This window comes from Canis aureus, chromosome 9 (assembly GCF_053574225.1).
Source record: "Canis aureus isolate CA01 chromosome 9, VMU_Caureus_v.1.0, whole genome shotgun sequence".
Taxonomy (NCBI): Eukaryota; Metazoa; Chordata; class Mammalia; order Carnivora; family Canidae; genus Canis; species Canis aureus.
This window is the reverse complement of record NC_135619.1, coordinates 67,450,546-67,478,284: the sequence shown is the minus strand read 5'-3', so window position 1 is coordinate 67,478,284 and position 27,739 is coordinate 67,450,546. Positions and strand designations below refer to the sequence as shown.

The following is a 27,739-nucleotide window of genomic DNA, read 5'->3' as shown; positions in this document are numbered from 1 at the left end:
TAGAACTGGAATTTGCCATTCTGTAGGATTTGTACCCAGTGACAGTGATGCAGCCTTGACCTCAGTGTCAGAGTGCAGCCCGTAGGTCTGAACTGCGTGTCCGTGCCACACGGGAGACCTCGTCCTGATGAAATCCCCACGGTGACCCTGGGGACTGCAGGTGCCCAAAGAGGGTTGGAGGTGGACCTCGTCACGGGGAGGGCCATGCCTGCACGCGCACACGGATGTGCGCAAGTGTGTCCATTGGGGTGGCTCACATCAGTAGATGACTTTCGTCTGCTTTCAAGCAAATGTGTGTCTAAAAGGACCCGGTGCTGTGGGAAGTGCCTGTGTCGCGTTGGCACGGCTCAGTCCCTGGCCCCCAGCGCAGGCAGCCTGTCCTCTCTCCTGCCAGTTAACGCGAAGCATTGGTAATGCTTCCATCTGGGGGAGGATCCCACACCTCTGGCCTTCCCCCCACCGCAGGTTCCAGCCCTGCCTCTCCTGCTCCGAGTAGGAATTCAAAGTCACGCTGGTGTCACTTTTTGTTGGCAGGCGAAAGCTGTAAATGGAGGTTTCACAGTTTGCTTTAGTCCTGGCATTTAAAGCAAATATTAACCACCTTGCCTCTCGCTGTCTGTGTCTCCCGCGGGGGGTGTCCCCGTGCCTTCCACTGTCCCCCGGGGAACCTGCTCCCACCGTGTCTACCGGCCAGACCGACCAGCTCATCCCGGCCTGCCGGGGACCTTCCCAGTTCTAGCACTAACACCTCCCGAGTCCTGGGGTCCCGTCAGTCCTGGGCGAGCCGGGACAATGGGTGACCCTAATACTCAACCGAGATTCTCGTTGGCTGAAAATATCGGTATGTGAGGGCAGGTGTGGGGTTTATTAAAGACAGATGTGCTCCAAAATGCAAATCAGGGTCATTTGTATGAAGTGGAATGTTTTTAATCAATCTCCTTTAAAAAAAAAATATGTATATATGTATATATGTATATATGTATATAGCTGAACCCAAGCAGTCGAGCTAATTCTTAGTAGGCCTGTTAAGATCTGTTTGGGGATAAAACACCAGGTCAGCCGTTATTCCGCAGTTGAGCTAACATGGGCACGAAACAGGTTCTTTTTTTTTTTTTTTTAAGATTTTATTTATTTATTCATGAGAGAGAGAGAGAGGCAGAGACACAGGCAGAGGGAGAAGCAGGCTCCATCCAGGGAGCCCGATGCGGGACTTGATCCCAGGACCCCAGGGTCACGCCCTGGGCCAAAGGCAGGTGCTAAACCGCTGAGCCACCCAGGGATCCCGAAGCAGGTTCTTCATGAAGGATCTTCGGTAAAATGTTAGTTTTGAAGGGGCTTTGAGCAGCCCGGCGCCAGCCTCAGGGAGAATGTGGGCTTGCGGTGACCACACCAGAGTCTTCTCCTGGCTCTACCGCCAAGGCTGGGGCAAGTCCCATCCCCTGTCTGAGACACGGTGTCCCGATCCACGCAGGAAACGATGTCGCTCCCCTGGGGGGTGGGTAGCTGGGACAGTAAATGGCAGGTGTCGGGTGATTCTCACTATGCCGGGGGAGACATGGTAATGTTGGCCTCCTCCCTTCCTCCCGGGGAGCCCGCGTCTTGCTCACGACAGGTGTTAGCTAGGGTGGGCAGCTCTCAGCCACAACCCCACAATGCCTGCGACGACGTGTTTCTGACTCAATCAGGGGCCCAAGAGTGATAGTCCTCATCCAGGGGCGCTGCCGGGTGACCCTTGTCCATGGGAGGCTCGGGAGTCCAGACTCCTTCCCCCTTGTGGCTGTGGCATCCTCTGTGTCCTTGGGATCGCCCCCGTATAATTGTATGGGTCTTGTCCGAAAGTGGCGTACCTTGGACCTACCGACGTGCTGTTGGCTGGAACTCAGTCGTGAGGCCCCCACCACCTGCAAGGGGAGGGGGACTGCTGAGAAGTGTAGTTTGGCTGAGCGCCCACGAGGAAAAGGAAACAGAGTTTGGCAAACCCATGGTAGTCTCTGTCACAGGATGTGAGGCTGCCCAATTCATTGGCTGTGAAGACCCAGTGGAGGCGTCCCCATTAACGAACATCTGTGTCTCCAGAGCAGGCTCCTACAAGGAAATTGTGATCAGTTTTACCCAGAAGAGGGGTCTGCCTTCAAATGAGCTTGGTTCACACCAAGTTAAAGGAAAAAAAAAATTTTTTTTATTGCAGGACTTATCAGAGTCTTTATTATACTGCTATTTCCCAGACTTCTTGGGCTCCTCTTTTGAGAGGCCCGTGAGAACTAATAATCTACAGAATGTGGTTCAGAAAACACTGCTTTAGGAGTTGCTCGGTATTCAGAAAACAGAATACTTTCACGAAAACACTTGTGTAAAAAAAATCAAAATTTATGGAGAAGAGCTGAGCCTCGCGGTGCTGTGTGAAGAGATCATTTTTCTGCCTTTCCTCCTTTTTTTCTTGTTTTCTCTTCCTCCCCCCCTCCTCTCCCTCTCTCCACCCGTCCTTCCAGAACCTGTTTGGACGCGGTCGACGTCTTATCGTCCGTGGCTGAGTGCAGTCCTCGCCCTCTGCCACCTGCATGGGGACGTGCATGATCTGTGCGGGGCCGCGTACGGCCCCATCTCGCTTCGGCCGGACGCGGCAGGGCAGTCCGCCTGCACTGATCGAGTCACCCTGGCCTGCCCATCGGGGTGGACGTTAAAAATCCCTTTTCCTAGGCTTGGGTTTTTATGGCTGGCTGGCGTCACCCGTCATCATAAAAGTGGACTGAGGTTTAGCGCTGAGGTTATACAGAATCACTCAACAGAAAAAACTAGAGCGGGTTTATTTTTTATTTCTGTTACAGGCACCAGCCTAAATATATATATATAGCTTAAAACTTAATTTGGTGTGTAATTGGGACTAGCTCTTTGGAGCGGCGGAGGAGCGGGGCCACGGCAGGGCAGGACGTGGTATGTTAATTGGTGGCCTCTGGGACCTGTGAGAGAATTGGATTGGAGTCCCCAGTTAGAGTGAGCTTGGCAGTTTTATTGGAGTCTCTACGGGTACATATTGGGGAGACCACCAGTTTGCACCGGCTGGGCCAGGTTACCCAGTCTCCGTCCCCGATGTCCCCAGTGCGTCCCCAGGCTGCAGGAGGGACACAGGAGAGCAGGGGGCAGGGGACCCGGAGAGAGGGTGACCAGCTCTTCTCTGCACCCTTATTTGCAGCGAGTGGGCGAGCTGCTTGGCCTGTGGTCCCAAGGAGGGTTTTGCATTTTATTACCAAAGTCTTGATAAAAGGGATGCAGGTCAGAGCAAACATTCGGGGAGGAAAAACAAAGGAAATTAAATGCGAAATCACTGCTGGGACAAACCACACGGAGGCCTTGGCTTTAATACCACCAGAGCCGGCGGGGGGAAGTGGCCCCCAGGAGTCGGAACCAGGGAACGTTGGCCTGGTATTCCCGAAGCCTGGCCCCTCTCCTGTTTAAAAAGAAATTGCCGTTTAATTTGTTTCTGAGTTTTATTTCTCAAGTGAACCAGCATGGGGCCAAGTAATGAGCTTGCGGTGCTGGGAGGTGTTGAAAGACGGGAAAGGAGCAAAACCACGTCCAGACGGGGTGGCCGAGGGTTGCCGGGGGTCCAGCGGCCCCAGGACTAGAGGGGCGGGCGGGGGCTGCCGAGTGCTGGCTTTTCTGGGTGCTGTACGGGGTGGGGTGGGCACGAGGGGCCCTAGCACGGGCTGGCGGCAGGCCACCTGGTGACCAGAGAGGGGGAGCTGTGTGTCCATCTCTGTTGAAAGGTCCCCGTGGCCGCCCGAGCGACGGAGGAGGGTGGCACAGCCAAAGTGAGCCCAGGAGGCCACTTCGGAGGAGAGCCAGTCTGGGCTGCGGAGAAAAAGAAAAACTATTTGGCAAGAATGGGGGGGTATGTGTAAGCATCTCAGGCTGCTGCCGCTGGAAGGGTGGGCAGAGGCTTTCTGGACCGGGTTATTATCAGAGGAGCCCCTAGCGATTGTCACCAGTGGGGGCTGTGGCTGTGGCCGGGAAACAGCGCGGGGCACATGGGATCCTGCCCCTGCAGAAAGCAGAAGTGAAGGTGGAACAGTGTGGCCCCCTCTCACCCCCTGCCCTCCCCTCCCTCCCGGACAGAGAGGGGAGGGTGACTCTCCCACTGGGGACAGCCATAGCCAGGACTCTGCCCCGGGTGATCTTGCCTTCCCAGGCCTGGGTATGTGACACTCCCCGCTTCCCTGCGGCCACTTGGTGTCCCCTCCTGCGCACTGGCCCGGCCGCAAGGAGCCAGCCTCCACGACGGCCAGGTCGACTGGTAGAAAGGAGCTTGTCTTCGGGAGGGTTTGCTAAAGGACTAAAGGACGTAGGGCCACGCGTGTGCCCACGAGGGGCCGTGCACAGCGAGGACGGGTAGGTCCGGTCACTACGCTCCGTCACACACCTGCATGGACGGGCACCACCGGCTCCTCTCCTATTTCACAGGAAGGGTTCCCTGCCAGCCTCAGAAACGTTCGGCCGCCGGTGGTGGGTACGGGGAATGGTGACAGCTGCGTTTCCGCAGCCCCGTGGGCCCTGCCCTGTGCTGAGCCCCTGGAAGGCCCTTCGTCACCGCCCCTGCCCCCGATCTGTCACCTGCCTACACGCTCTCCCCAGCTGCCTGGTGACCCGGGGGGTACCCACAGTGCATCACCCACTCCCCTCGCGCGCGGAAGCCCTTCTGTGATGGGTGAGGCCAGTTTGAATGCGTCTGACCCTCCCAACCCCGTGACGTGGGTACTGTGATCCCCATTGTACGGATGGGTAGACAGAGGCCCTCAGGGAGGGTATCGGCAGGTCTCTCACTTGCTGTAGCTTTTCTGTGTAGTTGGTAGCAGTGGGGGGAGCCGCCTGGGTGGCCCAGAGCCCCCGACACGCACACAAGGGCTGCTCACCCCATGCACACTAGGATGCGGAGCCGCATGCCTGGCCTCGAGCCACTAGATGCCAGTCGAACCCTCTGCTCCAGGATGAAAACCCAAACTTCCCCAGGTGCTACCAGGTGTCCCGCGGGGGCAGAGGCGCCCCTGCTTGAGCACCACAGGCTGAGAGCTCGGCCTTGGGGGACTCCAGCCTGTGCAAGGGGTCTGAGGCAAGGGCAGCCAGAAAGCTGGAGGACTTCCCGGAGGTGGAGGTGGAACAGCCCACCCGGCTGCCTCCCTCCTCTCACCAGGCACTGCCTCCGAAGCTGGGAGGAAACGCTGCCTCTGAATGCAGGCCCCCTGTGGGAATTCTGGTCTGCGGTCCTTCTAGTAAATTCCAGCTCATCTCTCTGGGGAGTCAGAGATAGGTATGAATTCAGGGACTAAAGCCACTGGAAGAGCAGTGGCAGGAAGAGCCCTTTGGACGATGAAGGAAAAAGAAAGGACGTTTTCCTTGCCCGTGGCCAGTAGGCAAGCCCGGGAACCGTCCATGTGTCCCCGTCTTCGGTCTGTGGTGAAGCCTGTGGACGTGGCCTGCTCCTTCTCCACCAGCCGACGTGCCCATTGCCCTCTACACTCCGCCTGGAGATAGCCAGGAGCTGTCTCTTCCCAGTGAGACCCGGGCCCTCAAAGTGTGCAGCACTGGCGCGCACCAAGCTGTTTAAATGCAGGTTCCCAGGCCTCGACCCCAAAAAGAGTGAGTCCGTAGGCGTAGGATGGGGTCCAGGAATTTGCGTGTTAACGCTCACCCCAGAAGCTCCTAGAGCAAGTGACCTGTGGGCCATACTTTGAGAAACATCAAGGCATTCGCTGGCCCTATTTAAATTGTTTACGTGAGTATCTTTGTGCTTTAGCTGTGTGTGTGTGCATGCACACGCGCGTGTGCTCGTGTGGTTCTAGAAGGACAATCCGTAAATTATCAGTAGTGGTGATCTCCGGGTGTACTGAGATCTCACTATGCTTTCCTGTAGTTTATGGTTTTTTTTTTTTTTAATAACGAGCATATGCTTATAAATAGATAAGCCATCAAGCCTTTCTCATGGGTGGGGAAGAGCGGAAGTGTGGAAGAGGAAATGTTATATAGGAAGTAGGTTTAAGGGAAGTGTGGATATAGGGAAGGGAGGCCTTAGTGTACATCAACCTGCTTTTTTTTTTTTCTTTTTTTTTTTTTCATCCCGAGCCAGCATCCGTCTCTCTGTGGCTCCTGACTCCTGAGAAGGGAGGAAGGTCGCATTTTGAAATTATCTTTTTTTTTTTTTTTCTGAGACAGAGCACGCATGAGCCAGGGGTGGGTGGGGTGGTTGCAGAGGGAGAGAGACACTCTCAAGCAGCCTCTGCGTCAGCTCAGAGCCTGATGTGGGGCTCAGTCTCATGACCCTGAGATCATGACCTGAGCCAAAATCAAGAGTCAGACACTTAACCCACTGAGCCACCCAGGTGCCCCTGAAATTCTCAGTTCTTGGCAAGGCAGGGGCCAGAGTCAGGTCGGGGGTGGGGAGGTGGGGATTCAGGATGGTGGCATTGTGCCCGAAGTTTGAGCCGTCCTCTCTCTCTCTCTGTCCCTTCGGTCCCAGGCCTGGTGATCTGCTCCTCCCCCTCCTCGTCCTCCACCCTGCCCCAGCGCTTGGGCACCCCGGCCAGCCAGGCAGACCCGGGGATGGTGCTTTTACAGCACTGTTATTGCTCTACTGTTGCCCAGCAAACCCATACCGGGCCCCACAAACACTCCGTGAAAAGGCCAGACCCTTCCAGAGAAATAGTTCCCTACACCTTTACAACGTGATAGATGCCGAGGAAAAAAGGGGGCACTGGATTTATGGAAACTATATAAAGTTTATGGAGTCTTGGCAGGCCAGAAGTAGAAAGAGCCTGCAGGATGGGGGTGGGTATTTGGAAATGGAGAAGGTCATGAAAGAACATCAGACCCTTGTGTCGAGACACCAGACAAAATACTGCAGGTCCAGGGTGCGCTGTGAGGCCAGGTAAGTGGCCCTCATGGATCAGCTGTCGGGGAAGCCTTCGGGGGTGATGCCTTCGAATCTTCCCTGCATGCCTGTGAGGAAGGCACAGTTATCCTCCTCCTCGAGAGGGGAGACTGAGGCGAAGGCACAGTGACAGCCGTGAACTTGCCCAAGGTCGCACAGCTAGTGGTGTGTGGCTCTCGGGTGGATGTTCTGGGGCAGGCTAAATTCTCACAGCCTCTCTCTTTCTCTCCTGTGTATTGAGCAATGTGTCCCAGTTTCAGGTCCAGAAATTATGGTCTCCATACCCTATTTCAGTTTGGGACTCATCTGTTATTTGTGATTTAGTCTCACGGTCCCCTGCTGTCTTCAGTCATCGCGTTGCCCTCCCGTGGGTCAGCTTTGCTGTCAAAGCTAATCTGTGCTCAGATTCTCCCACAGACTGTGGCTGGAATGGAAATGAAGCCTCCCAGAGGTCGGCTGTGGATCAGGGCAGGGCTGGGACACTGACTGCCCTTGCCTGCAGGAGCCCCTCCATGTCCCACTTCTACTATGGGATCTTCTCAGGGCCCCTGGAGGGGTATCCCCTGGGGTCTTAAATTACCTCCGCTCATCCCCATCAGCCCTGGAAATTTCTAAGTTTTTTTAAAATTTTTTATTTATTTATGAGAGAGAGAGAGAGAGAGGCAGAGACACAGGCAGAGGGAGAAGCAGGCTCCACGCACCGGGAGCCCGACGTGGGATTCGATCCCGGGTCTCCAGGATCGCGCCCTGGGCCAAAGGCAGGCACTAAACCGCTGCGCCACCCAGGGATCCCAGCCCTGGAAATTTCTGATTTATTTCTCCTTGCCGATGTGCTCTGTAGCATCCACGCCTTCTCTCCTTCTTGGCTGTGAATTCATGGAGTGCAGATTCCATGAATGTGTTCTTTATCTTTGATTTTACCCACAGGGTCTGGCATAGTTCCTATTCTATGATGAGCACTGACAATATCAGCTGGGAAGATGGAAGGATGGATGGATGGATGGATGGATGGATGGATGGATGGATGGATACATGGTTGGATGGAAGGATGGATGCATGGATGGATAGATGCATGGTTGTATGGATGGACAGAAGGATGGAAGGATGAATGCATGCATGGGTGGAAGGATGGATGGATACATGGTTGTTTGGATGGATGAATGGAAGGATGGATGCATGGGGGGAGGATGGATGGATGGATGGATGGTTGGTTGGCTGGTTGGTTGGATGAATGGAAGGATAGATGGATGGACAGATGGATGCGGGGATGGATACATGAGGCATATATAGACTCACAGACACCCACTTCCTCTTTTATACCCTTCCGCATCGTTAAGCCAACAGTCCAAACCAGGTTCTCTCAGGCTTTCACTGAATGCACTTCTGTTTCAGGGGACGTACTTTGCTCTCTCTCTGAAGCCATATGGAGAAACCAGCCTGAGTGTTTGAATGTGTGTGTAAATACTTTACAATCCCATAAACTTGTTTAAAGACAGGTGGGGGTGAAAGTATAAACCGGGGCGGCCTTTTGGGAGGGCAATTTGGAAGTAGCTATTAAAATTTTAAATGTGCCTACCACTAAGACCCTGCAGTTCCACTTTTAGTTGTCAGGCATGAGACGTATATTCATACGCTTGTGCACAAAGAACCACTCAGCAGGGCACTTGTGCAAGGATGTTCGCTGCCACACTGCTTGTCACAGTGAAAAACCGTCAACTGCCAAATGCCGTCCACAGAGGGACGGCCGCTGAGCTATTGCAACACCTATATTCTGGCAGAAAGGTCCCAAGTGGGGCCTGGGGGCAGCGTGCTCTCCAGTCTTCTGGAAAGCTCCGAGACTCTAGCTCATGGCCCTCAGCAGATGCCCCCTCCCTCCCTCATTTCTTTCAAGTTCTTTTCCTTTCCTTCTCTTCTGCCCACAAAACACAGTTTACTGGAATTAGATCTTTAATTCCTACGCCTGCTTGCTAAGTGACCTTTCCTTTCAGAAGAGGAGGAAAATGAGTAAAAAAAAAAAAAAAAAAAAGCAGTTATGTGCATAATTACTGTCTGCTGGCTCTTCAATTAAAAAGATTGAAAGCCACAATATTAAAATTTGATTTATGGGCACCACTATCTACCTAATAATGAGACTGAGAGGGAAAAAGAACCACAGTCGTTACAGAAAACCGTAGCCCCTCTGCTCCCCCAAGAGATAAATTGCCTCCCATTTACTTATGGCTAAAGAAACGTGGAGTGATTTTAAGCATATGTGATACGTTCTTCCAATATGTTGAAATCCAGGACTTAGTAATTCAGGAGTCATCTGGCTCAGACATTTCAAGGAAGCTTCCTGCGGGGTGTAGCAGCCTGAGCTTTGCGGTGTGGCGGGGGGGGGGGGGGGACACTGCTGCCACAGGCCAGCGAGCACCCAGACCTAGGCGCTGGCATCTCCACCCGTGGTCCAGGTCCTAGGGCACCAAGCCCGCTAAGGCCACAGAGCTCAGCAGCAAGTGGGAAACACACGGGATCCAGCTCCAAGTCCCAGCTTGGCTGCGTATTAGCTGCTTGTCCCTCTGTTTCTTCATCTGTGAAATGGGAATGACCTTGCTGGTCATATGACGTTGGGCAGGTGCTCCCTGTTTTCCTATCTGAAAGAACACGTGTGTGTCTGAATTCATGGTTATTTATTCTCGCTAAGAGGTTATGGAGTTGGGCTGGAAAGAAATGGATTCTAGGCACCATGCAAGTCATTGTGGACCCCCTTCTGGGATGGGCTTCACTTCCACGGGGGATCCCCCGGGTCCGCCTGCCGCCCACCTGGATCCCCCTTGGGGAAGAGTAGGGCAGCATTTTGCACGGATTTCAGTTCATCCAGCTAACAGCATTTCTTTGTTTTCAGTTGAGAGAGAAAATGTGCAGAAGAGGACCTTTACGCGATGGGTAAATCTACATCTAGAGAAGGTAAGCAGGGCGCTTGGGTTCTTGTTAAGTGAGAGATTGGTCTGTCTCGGGGTGCAATTCGGGAGTGCGGCGAGGGGGAAGTGATGGCTCTGTGTTTAGTCGTGCATTCACTTGCACTTGCACTTGGCATATTTCACTGCCAAGTGTCCGGCTCTGTGTCAGGAACCCAGACATAAGTACGACATGGCTCTGCCTTCATGGGGCGATCAGTCCAGTGGGGAAGGAGAGGATCTATCTTTAAATAGGAATCAATGAGCAAACATGAGGAGACATTCGTCGTCGAGCACCCCAAAGGCTTCCCTGGACGCAGGGACTGGGGTGGGGATAGAGCTGGGCTTCCAGTCCTGGGGGGATAGTAGGGGACTCTCGGCATGAGAGCCATCATCTGTAGGTATTTGGGATTGATTTATGCAAGAACTCAACACCTTTTAGCAAAGCCAGATTCCCTTGTTAATCGCATAATGGTGCTACCTACCAAGATATGACCTGCCCCCTTTGGGCACATCAGGCACCCTGCTTTAGCACGTCACACGTCCGCTTCCGTCCCCGGGACAACCCTCGTTACCCCTCCCATTACCAACGAGGAGAGAAGCTTTGAGGCCGAAATGGTTTTCCTGCAACCACGAGGGAAGCTCTTCCGGAATATTCAACTTGGCATTCAACTTCTTTTCCCCGTTTTCTTTCTTTCTGACATTCTGGGGCCAGGCAGTTTGGAATTGCATTTTTGTCTGCCAGCTTTTCGTGCACACTCACCGTGAAGGCTGAACGCGCTCCAGAAAAACAGACAAGGATGAGCACCAGAGGAGAGGGGGGGTCGTAGAGTGGATGAATAGCCCGGTGCGGAAATCTGAGCCCTCCGAGCCCTCCACTCACACCAGTTAGCCCCCAAAATAGGGAACATTGCCCTGGACTGGGGGAGGAGAGATGAGTTTTCTCTCCAAGAAAATCTCTTTCTTGAATGAGATGAATCTCTCCAGCTGATTCATCAGGATTCCTTTCCCTCCCATCATTTCTTCTTAAATTCCGCTATGTGGATCCCCCGCTAGATGTGGCCGGCCACATTTCCGGGTAAAGCTGGTAGTGTTCAAGCCCTCCACTTCGGGGAGGCCGGGTTTGTGGGGTTTCTTCTCTCCTGTACTCCTAGAAGGTACAAGAGCAACTACTGCCTGCCTGTAGGGTTAACCCAGAAGAAAGGTTCATGGAGGAAATCATGATATGGCCAAGAAAATAATTGTGGTTTTCGGAAGTGCAGCTCTTGACCAAAATTCCAATTCGTGCAGTTTACCTTTGGGCCTGCACGATTTCCCCCGAGCAGGCCCTGACCACCCACACCTCGGTTCCACACCTGCGCAGTGGGGTCCCCCGGACCCAGGAGGGCTCCCGAGCTGCCCGGGATAAAGCGTTATAAATCACTTGCCAGTTGTTTTGACTGTTGGTGCATTTTCGACAAGGCTCATAAAGCCAAGTGTTATTTTTTGGGGGGGGGGAAAAAAAGGAAAACCCGTTCCCCCAATCTGAGTTCGCGGAACTCCTAAATTAATGCCTGATGTGTGTCAGGGTAGCTGGAAATTCCTCCTGTCGCCATGGCAGCTTGCTTGCTTGCTTTTTAATTGAAAAATAAATAGAGGCAAGGACAGAGGGTAACGCAGCAGATGCCCGCGTCCTGGCTCGCCGGCCTCCTCCGGGCCTGGGTCCGCGCCTGTTGGATCAGGGATGGTCCCCTTGGCCGTGCTCCCGTCCCGTCTTCGGGGCAGGTGGGGAGCCCCGCTCGGGGGATAAATCAGATAGCACCTGAAACCGATGCCTAATAAACAGGGCAAAATTAACAGCCCTGTTTCCAACCTTGAGACTTTCAAGACCAACCTTTCATGTCAAGGAAACCCAGGAACCCCTCGGGGACTTGGGCTTAACTACAATTTGAAGGCTGTCAGAGATATTTACGGAGTCTCGGGCTTCTGGAATAATTCCTTCATTTACCGAAGGAGTTAGATCATGAAGAAAGCCCTGGGGGTGCTGTTTACCCGGCCATACCGATCCCATGAAGCCCGCGGAACGTTTGGGGCCCGCGCCGTGTTTTCGCTGGAGCGGGTTCAATGTCTCCTGCTGCCATCGGGCCGCGTGGACGCGGGCCAAGGCCCCGTTTGCGCTGCTGCCGCCGAGGCTCCTGCAGACACCGTCGGTGGAAATTACTCTCGGGGCTCGGCTCGCGAGCGAGGCTTGGCGGCCAGGGCTGGTGACTGGAAACCTGTTAGTCCATCGATCAGGGGGTGTTCTGTTGGGGCGTCACGTTTTTCTGCCTCGCTTTAGCAGGAATAACAGTTCCGCGAGAGCCTCGGTAACCCGATGCCATCCTGTTCCGAGCGGAATGTGCCCAAGGAGCTGTGGGAGTTTGCAAAGAAAATAATTGGCCTTTCAGTTCAAAGTCTGCAGCCCCTGAAGCAGATCTCTTGTCTGTGCACCTGTGGGAGGAATTGGTCTGCGTTCGGACTAACTGGGGGTCAGGGGGCTCGTATAAGGGGTAAGGAAATGCCACCTTCCTTAATAAAAATAAAAAATAAAAAAGAACACGCGGACCCTCCAGAGCTATCGTGGGAAGGAGGCCTTCCCAGAGGGAAAAGGTGCCCAGACCACAACTCCTCTGTGTTTCTCAGACTTTCCACGTCCCCGGGCCTCTGGCTGGTTTACAGCTGCCACCTGCGCCCCAAGTCCTGTCTCCTATGTGAACACCTCATTCATCGTACCCAGGAGCACAGAGAGCACCCTGCCCACCTGTTCTAATGTTGCCGAAAGCCCCACTACCAAAGGTCAACCAAGAATTCATGCTGGGGGGAGGGCTAATTTAAAATGCACGTTTCTGGAGCCCTTTCCCCGAGATTCTGTACAGTATAAATTCTAATCATAGTGTGTTGAAAGAGCTATTATCAAGCTGGCCTAAAGTAAGGCCAGGGAGAGCTGAGCCTCTCTGATCCAAGCAGGGGGGGAGGGGTGCAGTGGATCTGACTCCTCAACACCCCTGGGTCCCCACAGGGTACCGTGAAGCTGCTCCCATTCCAGTCTAGGGTTCCAGGAAACACAGTTTGGAAAACCCCTGCAGGAGCATCCAACTGACAAGTTCCAGGCAGCCCTGGGAGTGCCAGGCCACACGTCCAGCCAGACTCTTGGTGGACACAGCGTGGTGCCAGTTCACCTAGACACTGGATCTCTCCGGGTCTAGGCCCAGAGAGGAAAGCCAGGGCAGCCTCCAGCTCTTCCCCTGCAGGCCTCCTTCACACCCTGGTCATGTGAGCAGACTTGCCTCTTCCCCTCAGGGAGAGGCAGGAGCTTAAGTGAACTGGAGCCGACCCCGGAAACCCAGAAAGAGAAGCAAATAGGGCAGAGAGAATAGTTCAGGGCCATTACCTGTGCTAAGGGCATGTCCTTTGTACCACTTATGGCCGGGAAACGTACACCCCCCAGGCTGAAATGCCTACCTACAGGGGGAACCCCAAGACGCTGTAGGAAAGAAGCCACTTAATGAGTTGGTTTTACGGAAGCACTGATCTGGGAAGGCAGGTGCAGTGCCGGGTACCTTCCCTGCACAATATGACTTCATTTTAGCCCCTGTACTCTGAGACCTTGCCGACCAGGACACTCAGGCCCTGGAAGATTAAAGAAAATACCCAAGGCCCCGTCCCTGTTGAGGGTAGAGCCTGGATTTGAACTCAGGTACATCTAACTCCCTTGATTCTTAGCAGAACAGGTAAAAAGCGCGTCTTGAGAAAACGTTGGTTCACCTCAAGTAGCCTGGATTTTGTGCAGGAACAGCGGGAGTGATACTCAGAATGCTCATTGGCTTTTTTATCAAATTGTCATGAGTTTGATTTGTAATAATGGGCACGTGTGACTTTTGTGGCTAAACATATAAACAAACATGAACATACACAGGTAACTCAGCCTCCCAACCTGTGAGTCCCTACCAGGCCTACAAACCCGGTGGGGAGGAATAGATTCTCCTCCTCACCCAGCCATCCAGCCACTCTATGGGCCAGCGGCCTGTCTGGCTGGCTCCTGTGCCCCACAGCTGAGTCACACACGCTAGCCACCTTCCCAGCTTCCTCTACCAAAGGTCCCACATCTGCCCAAGTCTCCACAATTGGACTGAATATTGACGAAGTGTCAACTGGCACCTCAGGAAGGTCGCATAGAGAGATGGAGCCGTGTTGGAGGCGAGGGAGTCCTGCTAACTCCCAGCACTGAGGCCCAGAGGGTAATCAGCCCAGGGTCCTGCCATCGTGGCACAGGTCTGCATAACCCCTGTGGGCAGCCAGTGAGTCCTGATGAAGAAACAGGACTGGGGCATCCGGGTGGCTCGGCAGTTGAGCATCTGCATTCGGGCTGAGGGCGAGATCCCGGGGTCCCAGAATCCCATGTTGGGCTCCCCAGAGGGAGCCTGCTTCTCCCTCTGCCTGTGTCTCTGCCTCTCTCTGTGTGTCTCTCATGAATGAATAAATAACATCTTAAAAAAGAAAGAAAAAAAAAGAAAGAAAAAAAAAAAAAAACCAGGACTGACTGTACTAAAGAGCTGATCTGACCAAATGCGGGGCATGTCACCTAGCCTCTTTGAGGACTTGAAGTGAAGGGCTTATACTAGGGTAATTTCATGGGAGTCCTGCTGGAATTATTTTCTTCTATGGAGGGCTATAATCAAGACATGCCCTTTCTTCCTCCCCTTAGGGGGAAGTGTGGATGTAATGTGATTGGGGGAAGGGTCCTCAGATCTCAGGGTCCCAAGGGTCTTCAGGGCCACTTGAGTGATGGGCCGTCTGGTGCCGAGTCTCCTCCATGGCTTGCCAGCCCACCCTCCATCCCAGGGGCTGCCCCAGGGGCTGCCTGTAGACAGATCTAGGTGCGTGCAAGTCGTCTCTTGGGGGAGACCTGCAGCTCGGGCACAGTTTGGTGGATTACACAGACCACTCATGGGCTTCTTTCCTCTCCTTCTTCCACAGTGCAACCCTCCTCTAGAAGTGAAAGATTTATTCGTTGATATACAAGATGGCAAAATCCTAATGGCTTTGTTAGAAGTCCTGTCTGGGCGAAATCTGGTACGTATGTCACGGAAAGGTCAGGCAGGCATAAAATGCAAAGGAAAACACTGCTGGAGGTTTGCACTCAGTACACCCTTGGATATAGGTACACGTACCTGGCCATGCGTGATCCTGTGACCAGAAACGTGGAGGGGTGACATTCCTTTCTCAGTGACCCAAGACTGATAGAATCAGGTATAACTAAGCAGTGTCCTCTTTTTTAAAATAAGTAAATATACTTTAGTATGTAAATAAATAAATGCTCGGTGTCTTCTGGGAGTCTGTAAAGGGTAAAGATTGAAACTAGATCATTAAACTTTAGCTCTCCAGCTGTTACATGAACTAGAACAATAGCCAAGAATCAGGAAGATGGAGGAGAAAGGCATCTTACTAACTAAATTCTATTATCCACCTGAGGCTAAAACAACTGCTGGCTTCTAGAACTTTCTCATAAGTATAGTCATTCCCCCTTACCTGCAGAGGATACATGCCAAGACCCCCAGCAGTTGCCTGAAACTGCAGACAGTACCGAACCCCATCTATGCTATGTGCTTTCCCATACACACATCCCTATGATGAAGTTTAATTCAGAAATTAAAGATTCACAGTAAGAGATTCACAAGGGTATCTAATAATAAAATGGAACAATTATATAACCACATACTATTATAAAAATTATGTGGATGTCAAAAAATATATTAAATTAAGAATAAATTATGTGAATATGGACTCTCCCTCTCTCCAAATACCTTATTGTCCTCTCCTCACCCTTCTTCTTGGGACGATGTGAGACGATATCATGTCCACGTGATGAGAGGAAGCGAGGGGAATGACGTAGGCATGTGACCTAGTGTGAGGCCACCACTAACCCTCTGACCGCACGTCAGAAGGAGGATCATCTGCTTTAGACCACAGTTGACTGTGGTCTTGGAAAGTGAGACCTCATCTAAGGGGCGACCACGATAGGACACATTGAACTGAACCAGCTGAGCTCGAGGTTCATTCCACTTTGGATCTCCACCATACCTGTCCATGTTGTGTGGGTCTGCTGTGCACAGGTCTGTCCTTCTCTCTCTCTCCTTCCCAGAGCAGGGGTTCTCAACGCTGTTGACATTTTGGGTCTAACAGCTCTGTCATGGGGGCTGTCCTAGGCATTGCAGAATAGGTAACAGCATCCTTGGTCTCTATGCACTGGATGCCAGTAGCACCCCTAGGTGTGATAGCCAAAAATGTCACTTGACGTGGCCAGATGTCCACTGAGGGGGCACAGTGACCTGGCCAAAATGCCAGTGGTGGTGATGTCTCAAAACCACACACTACAGTCTAGTGTTTGATGTGGCCTCCATGCCCCATTGTGGCGAAGGCAAAGGTGCAGCCGCGGATCACAGGTCTACTGGCCCAGAGCTCAGCCAGTGTGGACCTCTCCAGATCGATTTTTGATTGTAGGTTTAAAGTCAAGAGCCCGTCCTACTTTCAGATCTAATGTAGCTGGAACCTTGTCATGCCCCTTGACCCTTCCCAAAAGCAAAATGGGAATTTCCGTTAGCTACTTTTGTGGGGGGCGGGGGGGGGGGTGTTGAGTGGACTGAACCAAGTCACATAATGAACTCTCACAAAGGGTGGACCTGTGGCAGCAAAAATAGCATTTGGCTCCTTAGTGGATCTGACAACGAGCCAGCAGCACAGTCCCCAACAGGCGTCCTGAAAAAGTATATCCTGGTTCCTTGTTCTGTGCTCCCAGCAACACCAGCTCCTACTTGGCGTCCAGGCCCCTGGTTGATAGATACCATGGCCGTGCTGGGCCTCTGTTGGGGGTGGTCTTTGATTTTGGAGCCCAGACAAGAGCAGGCCTCTGCTTACCCACTGGCTTGGCTGGAGTTCCCAGCTGGCGGAGCTGACACCACTGGTTTGCCTTGTAATGTAAACCGTCATCTGGAGTAGCTCCGGGTCAGGAGGAGCTTCCTCGGGATACTCCGCTACCGTTGGCAGAGTTCTAGCTCCTGCAAGCATCTCTCTCTCTCTCTTTCTCTCTCTCTCCATCTCTGTCTCTGTGTCTCCCTCTCTCTGTCTCAGTCTGTCTCTCTCTCTCCCTCTGCCTGTCTGTCTGTCTGCCTCTCTCTCCAACCTGGGACAACTGTCCACGAGGCTCCTGGCAGAAAACAGAAACATCTGCTGTTGGCAGGAGGGACTTGTCGGATGATTTAGCAGCTGTGGGGACACCCCAGCTGATGCTCCCTGCCTGACAAAACTGTCAGCGTGGCCAGGAGAACACGTCCCTGGAGATCTCTGGAGGATGAAGAACACCTAGGCCAGGAGCCGGGTCAGAGAGAAAAATCGGACAAATCTGTCCCCTGTTTAACCTGCCAGGGCGCCCTTCCCCCACTCACCAACTCCAGTGAATTAAGTCCTAAGGACCAGAAGGAAGGGGTGGGGTTCAGCTGCAAGCCCCTAACTTTCTCCTGAGACTAATGAGAAAAAGGTAAAGACAGAGGCACACCCCACCGCACTGCCGGGCATTGAGCGCCTCCGTCGGATTCACTTCGGGTTTGCTCTGTTCTGTGTTCCAGCTGCACGAATACAAATCCTCATCCCATCGTATTTTCCGGTTGAACAACATAGCGAAAGCACTTAAGTTTTTGGAAGATAGCAACGTAAGTATTTGGAACACATCGTGGTAACACCGCTTTCCTTGCGAGGAGGGGGGCAGCGTTTGAAGTTGAGTGCCAGTCACAGGAGAAGCGTGCCAAGGGGGACCCTGCTAAATTGGTCAAATTTAAATTTAAATGTAGTGGGACTCACTCCGGTGATCCTTGGGCTGGAGGGATGGTCCCTGACTCCCTGCCCGCCGCTCCCTGTCCCATCTGGCCGCCAACTCTGGGGGGCACCCAGCTATGGGAAGGGCAGACCAGCAGGCCAGACCCCCGGCCATCAGCAGTTCACGTTTTCTTCTTTATCCCTTTGAATCGTAGTGCAGAGAGCGTGCTGCACTGGGGGGCTTTCTCTTAGCAAGTAACGTTCTAGATTTGTTAGCTCTGTGTTTTGAGCTCTGCTTCATGTCCTTCAAAAGTGGGATGAAAACAAACAAACAAAAAAAAAAAAAAAAAAAAAACAAAAGTGGGATGAGATGGTCTTGGAGGGATGAAATTTCCAGAGCTCCTCTTCCATTAAGTTTCACCAGAGGTAAAAAGCCCTCGGCTTGCCCGGTGTGTTGGCGCGTGCGGTAGAACTTCATCAAGTGTGACTCACCCGGGCTTCTTAATGGTAAGCAACAGAGGCTGACCTGGGCTGCCGTACGCAGGAAAGGAAAGTGTTGAAGGGATGCCGAGTAGCGCACAGAATGTCTCGCTAGACTGAGGAGTCGGGGAGGGAATCCAGGGATGCGAGGTGCCAGGACCACTGCAGAGCCCGCCTCCCCAGAAGACAGGGACCCGTGTGCACAGGGCTGCCACTGCCCCTGGGAGAAGGACATTCCTGCCCCCGTCACAGCCCCTCGCCTGAACTCTCAGTGTTACACATTGAGAGTCGAAGGCCTGGGCTCCCATGCCTGGATCCCACCCATGTCTCCACTGCCACGAAGGAGGGAAAGCACGTTTGGCTTCTGAAAGAGGTAGGCTCCGCCTGCCATACTGTGGGGAAAGCTCCAGACACAGGAGGAAGTTCAGATGGTGGCAGCCAAAAGGCATAGGGCAGTTTACAGCAGCATCATTCACAACAGCCAAAAGGTGGAGGCAACTTGGGCGCCTTGGGTGGCTCAGTGGGTTAAGCGGCTGACTCTTGATTTCAGCTCAGGTCATGAGCTTGGGGTCCTAGAATCGAGCCCCGTGTTGGGATCCACATTCAGTGTGGAATGTGCTTAGGATTCTTTCTCTCCCTCCGCCCCGCCCCCTTCTCTCTCTCTCTCTCTTTCTCTCTCTCTCAAATAAATAAATCTTTTTTTTTTTTTTTAAGTGAAGGCAACTCAAGTATCCATCAGCCAGTGAATGGATGAACAAAATAGGGTCTATCCACACAATGGAATATTATTCAGCCATGAAAAAAAGAATGGGGTGCAACATGATGCCACGTGAAGGAAGTCAGATACAGAGGAGCACTTATTCTTTGATTCCGTTACTATGAAAAGTCCAACACTGGGGAACTTCAAGTCAGAAAATAGATTCATAGCTGCTTAAGTTTGTGGGGGACATGGTGATAGTTAAAGAGCATGGGTTCTCTTTTTGAGGTGATGAATATATTCTCAAATTGTGGTGACGGGTGGTGCATGCATCCAAGAGTAAGCCAGAACCGTTGACTGATATACCATACGCGAGTGAATGGAATGCAATGTGAGTTATGTTTCAATAAAGCCGGGATTTTTTTTAAAGATTTATTTGTTTTAGAGAGAGAGCAAGGGCACACACGCTTGGGGCGGGGAAGGGCAGAGGGTGAGGGTGAGAATCTCAAGCAGGCTCCCCACTGAGCACGGAGCCCAACATGGGGCTTGATCCCACGACCCTGAGATCATGACCTGAGCTGAAATCCCTAGTCGGACACTCAACCAGCCTAACCACCTAGGCTCCCCAGGCTGTTTTTTCAAAAAGTACATCACATACTCATGAAAATGGCTGGCCTGTCCCCAGCGTTGGCCTCACCTTGGCCTCTGTGCCTCTGTGCGGTTCAGAGCACAGGTCCTGGCGCACACGTGTCAGGCTTCCAACCTGGGAAAATTAGGCCGACTCTCGGGGCCTCAGTTCCCTCATCTATAAAATGGAAATAATAAAAGCACCACGCCATAGCTCAGAGTCTTGAGGATCAAGTGTGCCCAGCCCGGTGGAGTTTAACCAAGTGCCCCGGCCCTGGGCGAGGGCTCTGTGAACACCTGCTCTGACCACTTCCCTGCCCCCTGCATCTCTGCTCCTGGAAGGGAGCACCGAGCAGTGTCCCCTCTCATCTCAAAGGGGCCATTGTTCCTCTGATAACATAGAACCTTAGAACAGATACCTGGAATATTCATCGCTCTTCCTCCCTGCTGGTTGACCCCTAACCACTTTCCTGCTGCGTCAGCTGCCCCGCGTTGATGGGCCTGGAATATAGGCACCGTAGATAGTGGGTTTGCTTCCAGCAGCCCTTGGGGGCATCTTGACCAAGTGTCTTCCATGGGCCTGGGGTTGTGCTCATCGTTGGGGACACACAGCTGCATTAGAAGCATGTCGGCGCCTTCAAGGAGCTTAGGGTCTGATGGAAGAGGCCTCAGGTGGACAGCAAGGTGCATGTCATGCCAGGGGCAAACGGGAGGCGGGATTGGGTGGTCACGATCCCTTAGGGGCGAACAGCAGTGGCCAGGAGTGGGCAGCCAGGCTGGTGGGCCGTGCAGGTAGGACCAGCCCCGCACAGGTGTGGCACTGGGGAAGCCACAGCTAAGGCAGGAAGGCCTGGCCTCGGTCACCCTCCGGGGCCGGTCACCAGTGTGGACCAGTGTCTCCCGACAAGGCAGCCCTATCATTTTCTGGCTTTGGAAGGTTTCCCGTAAAGCTCAGCTCCAAGAGCCACGCTCGGCTTCCTCCAGGTGGGAGTGAAGGCAGAGATGGTCACCTTGACCGCTTTAATCTCCCCACACCCGGACGAGTGCATGAGCCTCCAGGACGGAGGGGGCTGTCAGTGCAGGGGCTCGGGAGACAGCAGGCCGCCGATGGCAGGTGATCCATCCCGGGGGACAGGTGTGGAGGGAACCCTGGGCCTGAATTTGATCTGCCGTGTTATTCACAACATCGACAGCTTCCTTCCTGGCTCCAGCCTGCCGGCGAGGAGCGAGTCATACCCTCTGCAAGGGCGACCTGAGCCAGGGAGCTCGGGAGCCTCTCCCCCGGTTAGGAGAGCCGGGCCCTACGGGTGGGGTTGTCAGAAACCCCTGACAAACTGATAGGATCTGAGATGAGGGTGGAACAGTTGCAGAAGACCCGAGGGAAAGGGAGAAAGGGGCATTTGTGCGAGATGCCCTCCTCGTGCTTGCTTGCCAGTCTCCTGGCAGGACTTTGCAGGGTGGATTTGAGAGGAGACCTTGACCGCCTTTATTTCTCCTCTGCCCCCGAAGTATGGTTTTTACTTTTGTAAAGGAATTATAAAGGAAGAAGCAAATGTGCCAGAGGCCAGTGTGGCTCCCAAACTCTTGAGTTTATCTCCAACCCTTGACAGAAGTACGCAGGTGCCCGATCTGTGTGCTCAGACTCTGTTTGAGCCAGTGGGCCTGTGGGCCTCAAACCTGAGTGCACATCAGACAACCACCTGGAGCGCTGGTTCAAATGCAGGTGGCCGGGCCCTACTCTCGGCCTTCCTGATTCAGGGGGACTAGGAGAGAATTTGCATTCTAACCAAATCACGGGCCATGCTGTTGCCCTTGGCCCAGAGAGCACACTTTGAAAACCAGTGCCTCTTGATGGGATGAACACTGGGTGTTATGCTACATGTTGGTAAATTGAATTTAAATGAAATATTTTTAAAACAGTTAAAAATAAAAACAACTGAAAAAAAGAAAAGAAAACCAGTGCCTTAGGGATTCACTGAAAGCATCATCCTGTGGTCAGAACATAGTTCAATAAATACGTTAATCCCCTAAAGGTTTCTATAATAGATGCAATTTAAGCAGGATATTTTGTAATGATGCAGAAACTCAGGGTGTAAGCCTTATCCCCACACACTATTTCTTCTCCCCCCCCCCCCGCCCAGAAAGAGACAGAGGGAGATGAGGGAGGGAGGCAGCAAGGGGCAGAGAGAGAAAGGAAATCTTGAGCAGACTCCATGCCCAGAGCAGAGCCCCACACAGGGCTCAATCTCCTGACCTGAGCCAAAATGAAGAGTTGTGTGTTCAACCAGCTGAGCCACCTGGGCGCCTCCCCAACATGCTGTTTCTAACCAGCAATGGTAACGGTCTTATCCATCTGTGCTTCCTGACTGCCTGTGTTAGTGCTCTGTGTTTGTCCAAAAATGTGTTAAATCTCGAGGTTTGGGGGCACGTGGGTGGCTCAGTGGTGGAGCATCTGTCTTTGGGTCAGGTCATGACCCCGGGGTCCTGGGATCGAGTCCTGCACCGGGCTCCTAGCAGGGAGCCTGCTTGTCCCTCTGCCTGTGTCTCTGCCTCTCTCTGTGTCTCTCATGAATAAATAAACAGAATCTTTAAAAAAAAATCTGGAGGTTTGGTGGCATTAGTGTAGCATACAGACAGACCCAGTGGGCACTTACCATCTCCCCTTGAAAAGAATGACTGAGCCCTTTCCTGGCTGTGTGTCCCGGGTGCGTGACATTTGGCCTCGGTGAAATTTCCTCACCTGAAACAGAGATGATAGAAGTACCTACGTTGTGGGGTTGTTGTGAGGTTGAACTGAGTCAATCCGTACAAGGAGCCTAGGGTAGTGTCTGCCCCTGGTAAGTACTATGTACCTGTTTATGAAACTCATCTGCATACGTTTTGCATGCTGGGGTCCCTGAGGGGCCCTGGGCAGCCCCAAACGATACAGATGAGAAAGAGCAAGAGGCCTGCGAGGGCATCGGAAAACCAGCACCTACTTGACCTCCCCGTGTTAAGCTCATAAATTGCTTCTCTCCAGGTAAAACTGGTTAGCATCGACGCAGCAGAAATAGCAGATGGCAACCCCTCTTTGGTTCTTGGGCTGATATGGAACATAATCCTCTTCTTCCAGGTAAAGTGATTTCCATGACACACAGTAACGATCTCCTTGAGCCTGGTTAGTGCCCGCGGAACAGCGTGGGGCCGCGTCCAGGGACCCCGTGAGATCTTGTTTCCGACAGATTTTGACTTTTCTGTTGCTTGCAAAAACACCAGAGGCCATCTGGTTGCCACTGATCTGGGTCCCTGTGATTTTAATATAGTGACACGAGCTCGGTTCTCCAGAGGAGTCGAGCCATCCCCTTGGGACTTAGAGAGTTAAATATTTGTTGCAGAAAATAATTTTGTTATAAAGTATCACAAGAACCAGGGAAACACTTCTGCCCAAACACTGAGCTTGGAGTTACTTATCCTAAAGTGACTCATGCACAGCACAGACGGAATGAAAGAGGGTTGCGGGAAGAGGCATACGTGATAGGTTGAGACCGTGCTCTCCAGCCTTGGCAACGTCAGCCTGGGTTTGGAAACGTGGGTTTTATAGGGAAGGACAGGATCTGTGGCTGGAGTCTGAGGGTGGCATTTAAAACCAGCTCGAGTTCTTGCCCCTGAGTAGGAGGGAGTAAGCTGACATTTCGTCTTCTAAAGTCTCCTTTTCTGAAACAGAAAGTCATGGCTTATTATTTAACGGCCCTGCCGAGAGGAACAGTGACCTGCAGAGAGGTGACTTGCTGTGGCTTTTGTCCCAGTGCTTGTGTTGCTGAGAGGAGCGTGTACAAGCAAGGTTTAGAGACAACAGATCCAGTTCTGTGTGAGCCTTGGACTTAAAAAAACCAAAGGCTGGCTCCCTGAGCCTCTGTTTCCACATCTGCGAAATGGGAGCAGTGGTCAGCTATGTAGGAAAGCCCCTTGTTATATACAGGCTTCAGGTACTAATGTGTCTTATTAAACTCTCCGATGGATGCTGGAAACACTCTGAAAATGTGTAAAAAGTGAAGGCCTTAAGTCCCCCCCCCAGCTCTTCACTCATTCATTCATTCATTCATTCATTCAGTAAATGTCTGTTGAGTTTCTCCTATGTGCCAGGCTCTGCACACACACACTCTTCCTCTTGTGACTCTCTGGGACCACGGACAAGGCAGGCCCGAGTTATAGGACTGTGTGGTGCAGGTTCTGATCAAGGTATGAGCGGAGTGTTGCTAGAATACTGAGGAGGAGCAACTATGTGAGTGAGGAAACTTCCCGGAGGAAGTGACACCAGAGCTGGGTTTTGAAGGATGAGCAGGAGTGCGTTAGGCCAATTCTCAAACTACCCTGTGCCATATAGGTTGTCCGTGGGTGGTGTTGAAATGCAGGTTCTGATTCTGTAAGTCTGGGGCAGGGCCTGGGCTTCTGCATTTCTTGCAAGAGCCACACGATAGGAGCCACATTTCGAGTTGCCAGGAATTGGGTGATGGAGCAAAGGAACATCTGGGCAGCAGGACCAGGATGAACACAGGCATGGGGCTTGAAACAGCATCATGCATTCTGGAGCCCATAGGCCATGAGAGGAAAGGGGTATGCAGAAGCGGGTCTGTGGAAGGAAGACTGTGTGTGCGTGGCCAAAGCGCCAAAAGTGAGAGACTCCAGGAAGAGAGGAGCTTCCTGTGAATGTCTGCATGGACCACAAGCCACATAAAACAGCCCGACCATCACAGGTGCTTCCTTGTCCTTGTGTGGAGAAGCAGCTGGGTGTGAGCTGGTCCCTCCAGCCAGACTCCCTGTGGCCATGGGTCAGAGAAGGGTTGGCACTGGGATTGTCTCCAGGGCCTGAAATACCATTTTCCTTCCAGATTAAGGAGCTCACGGGCAATCTCAGCAGAAACTCTCCATCTTCCAGCCTGTCACCTGGCTCAGGGGGTACAGACTCAGACTCTTCCTTCCCACCCACGCCCACCGCAGAGAGGAGCATGGCGGTATCAGTGAAAGATCAGAGGAAGGCCATCAGGACTCTGCTGGCGTGGGTGCAGAGGAAAACGAGGAAGTAAGCCATCCCGTCCGCTCCCCCTCCCCTCAACTACATGCTGTTGTCGGGCAGAGGGTGGGGGGCTTCCCTGGGTGGGAGGCGGTGGCAGGGGAAGGGGTCACCAGCATATATTATGTGCCTGTCGCTTCATATGGGCTCCGAGAGCAGAGAGCACCATACGGTTTATTTTCTGGACACACAAAGCTATATCTGCACACCGTTTGGTTTGCAGGAAACGGATAGGAAGATCTGAGTACAAATCAAAGGGGCTTCACCCCATTAAATGCCAGAGTGAGAAAGGCTCTTGGATCCTCAACACATGCACATCAGGGCATCTTTCAGAGTCTGTACCTACTTAAATAATCACCAGTAATGATAAAGGCGGTGTCGTGCTTGGTTAGGGCTGGCCTTTCCAAAACCCAGACAGGTGAGCTGGAGCAAAGGTCCTGGGCTGCTCTGTGACCCCGTGCCAGCAATTGGGGTCTCTGCAATTTTATATCAGGTCTTGTACTGGCAGCCAGCTGACAGCCCCTGGGGCCTGGGCCGTGGGCAGGGATGTCTGGAAAGCTAGGCCACGTGTAATGAGAGCCATTCCGCTGTGAGGCCACCCAGCCCTGCCACGCACACACTGGGGGCCTTCCTGGTGTGTCACGGCCGCATCTGCAAGACGGTAAACTTAACCAATGGCAGCCTTCCAGGACAGTTAAGATTAAGTGAAGCAAGCTCGTGAAAGCGCCTTGCGAGGTACCAGCCCTTAAAACACTTACTCATCGGATCCCTTCTCCCCGGTATATGGAAATAAAAGATAAAAGAAAAAAAGAAGATAGGAGAGAGTTGGATCTTTGGGGTTTTGATCATGACAGAGTTGATCAGTGTAGACAACCCTTAGATGTGGTTTAAAAAGAAATCAACCGAAAGAGAGAGCACAGTCAGGAGGGAGGGTGACGGTCAAGGAGAACGTGCGTTCCTGAGATGGTGAGACGATTCGGGATCTCCATCCCGTCGTGGCGGTGGCTGCGGCGTCTGCACTTGACGGAGCAGCTTGGTGGGATGTGCCCCCCACCCCACGGGAATGCCACTGGAGAGATCCCAGTGGACTGGGTTCAGGAGCCCTGCTTCTGGCGATCCACTTGCGTGACATAAGATACACTGAGAGACGCTCTCCGTACTTTTATAGCTTCTTGGGAATCTCAAGTGATTTCTAAATAAAACTATTTTTTAAGAGAGGTCAGTGACCACAGTTGGAAGATCGGCAGCATCGCAGGGGATGGATTCTAAAGCACAGGGTGCCAGGCAGGGTTATCTTTGTCCTTCGCTTTAAAAATTTTAATGCTAAAAAAAATAAAATAAAAATAAATTAAAAAATAAAAATAAAAAATTTAATGCTATTTATGTGAATAGTAACATTAGTTGCCGCTTAGTTGGTGGCTTCTGTGGGCGACGTGTGCCACACGTTAGGCTGATCTCACACCGTGGCCGTTCTTGTGGGCAGAACCTAACGCTTCCCCACAACAGCCGCAGAGAGGTGGTAGTGAGGTGGTCCTCATTTTACACCTGCGGAGCTTGAGGGCCCGAGAGGATACGGGACCTGCCCAAGGCCACAGCACTGGGGAAGCACAGAGGGAGGCCGGGATGTGAGCTTGGATCTTTCTGGCTCCATCCCCTGATTTGCTATTTTGACCATCACTGAAAAGTGCCCAGTTTGGAGAGTTGCTCCTTTACATGCCTGGGAATCTGGGAACATAAGCTCCTCATCTGCCTTTGGGTGCAGCATTCACCTTTCTATTCTATTATTCTATCTTTTTAAAGATTTTATTTATTTATTCATGAGACACACAGAGAGAGAGGCAGAGACACAGGCAGAGAGAGAAGCAGGCTCCCCGTGGGAACCCGATGTGGGACTCGATCCCAGAACCCTGGGATCACGCCCTGAGCCAAAGGCAGACGCTCAACCACTGAGCCACCTAGGTGTCCCTCTATTCTATTATTCTAGATTATTCTAATGTTATTCTGTTTCTCTGGAAATGGAGACATGGTGGTCTGGTCCAGCCCTCCCAGGACTCAGTGCCTCTCGAGTCGGCAGCTCCGGGCCCCGCTCAGAGGCCAGCAGGCTGCCCCGCACCACTCGCTCACTGTGGAGGGGAGTCCAGGCCGTTGGCTGACCTGCATCACTCAAAGCACCGTGGCTGCTTTGCTGCAGGTATGGCGTGGCGGTGCAGGACTTTGCAGGCAGCTGGAGGAGCGGGATGGCTTTCCTGGCCGTGATCAAGGCCATCGACCCCAGCCTGGTTGACATGAAGCAGGCTCTGGAAGATTCCATGCGGGAAAACCTAGAGAAGGCTTTTAGCATCGCACACGAGGCTCTTCACATTCCCAGGCTCCTGGAGCCAGAAGGTAGTGCTGGTTCTCTCTCTTTCTCTTTCTTCCCTGTTAATTATTTTTGTGACGTGTGTAATACATGCATGCGCATGTAGGAAAATTTGGAAAATACAGAAAAATCTAATGAAGTCATGTTGCTATTTCCTATATTCCTACCCCTTAGTATTTTTCAATGCGTCTCATGCCAATTTTTTTTTTTTTACATAATTGAGATCAACTGTCTACATAGTTGACCCTTGAGCAGTGCAGAGGTTGGGGTTGCTGACTCCCCCCCCCCCCCCGCACAGCTGGAAATCCACGTATAACTTCTGACCCCCTAGAGACTTAACCATCAATAGCCTGCTGGTGACTGGAAGCCTTCCCCACAACATGGACACTTAACTCTGTATGTTATAGGTATCAGACACTGTGTTCTTTACAATAAAGTAATCTAGAGAAAAGAAAACGTTATCCAGAAAAACCTAAGGAAGAGAAAATACATTTACAGGACTATATAGTATTTACTGAAAAAAAAAAAATTCTGCCTATGAGGGGACCTGTACAATTCAAACCGTGTCGCTCAAGGATCAATTGTGGTTCTGTATTTTACTTTTTTTTTTATTAAGTTTTTCATTTTGGTTCCAATATACTTAGCATAGAGCATTGTATTCGTTTCAGGTGTACAATCCAGTGATTCCACAATTCTGACCATTGCTCAGTGCTCTTCATCCCCATCACCTGTGTCTATATTTTGCTTTTTTTTACTTACTGTTGTAATTATGGCAGCAGCACCTTACCTGTTGCTGTCATGTCATTGTTATGTATTTTTAATGGCTGCACAATGGCCCATCCGGTGG

The 27,739-nt window shown here is 52.2% G+C and overlaps 1 protein-coding gene across 8 annotated transcripts in view; it reads left to right on the top strand.

The window, feature by feature from the left end:
- The window catches only part of CLMN (calmin), a 106,189-nt gene that overhangs the window by 64,201 nt on the left and 14,249 nt on the right, over positions 1–27,739 (top strand). For 7 of the 8 annotated variants that reach the window (XR_013386802.1, XR_013386803.1, XM_077910469.1 and 4 more), the window contains exons 2-7: positions 9,801–9,862; positions 14,848–14,943; positions 17,493–17,576; positions 22,503–22,595; positions 24,352–24,542; positions 26,725–26,918. Coding sequence is in view for 6 of the 8 variants with exons in the window: in XM_077910469.1 (XP_077766595.1) it covers positions 9,801–9,862; positions 14,848–14,943; positions 17,493–17,576; positions 22,503–22,595; positions 24,352–24,542; positions 26,725–26,918 (720 nt within the window). In the remaining 2 variants the exon portion in view is untranslated. The remainder of the gene's footprint in view (positions 1–9,800; positions 9,863–14,847; positions 14,944–17,492; positions 17,577–22,502; positions 22,596–24,351; positions 24,543–26,724; positions 26,919–27,739) is intronic. The other variant, XM_077910470.1, reaches the window with a different exon arrangement.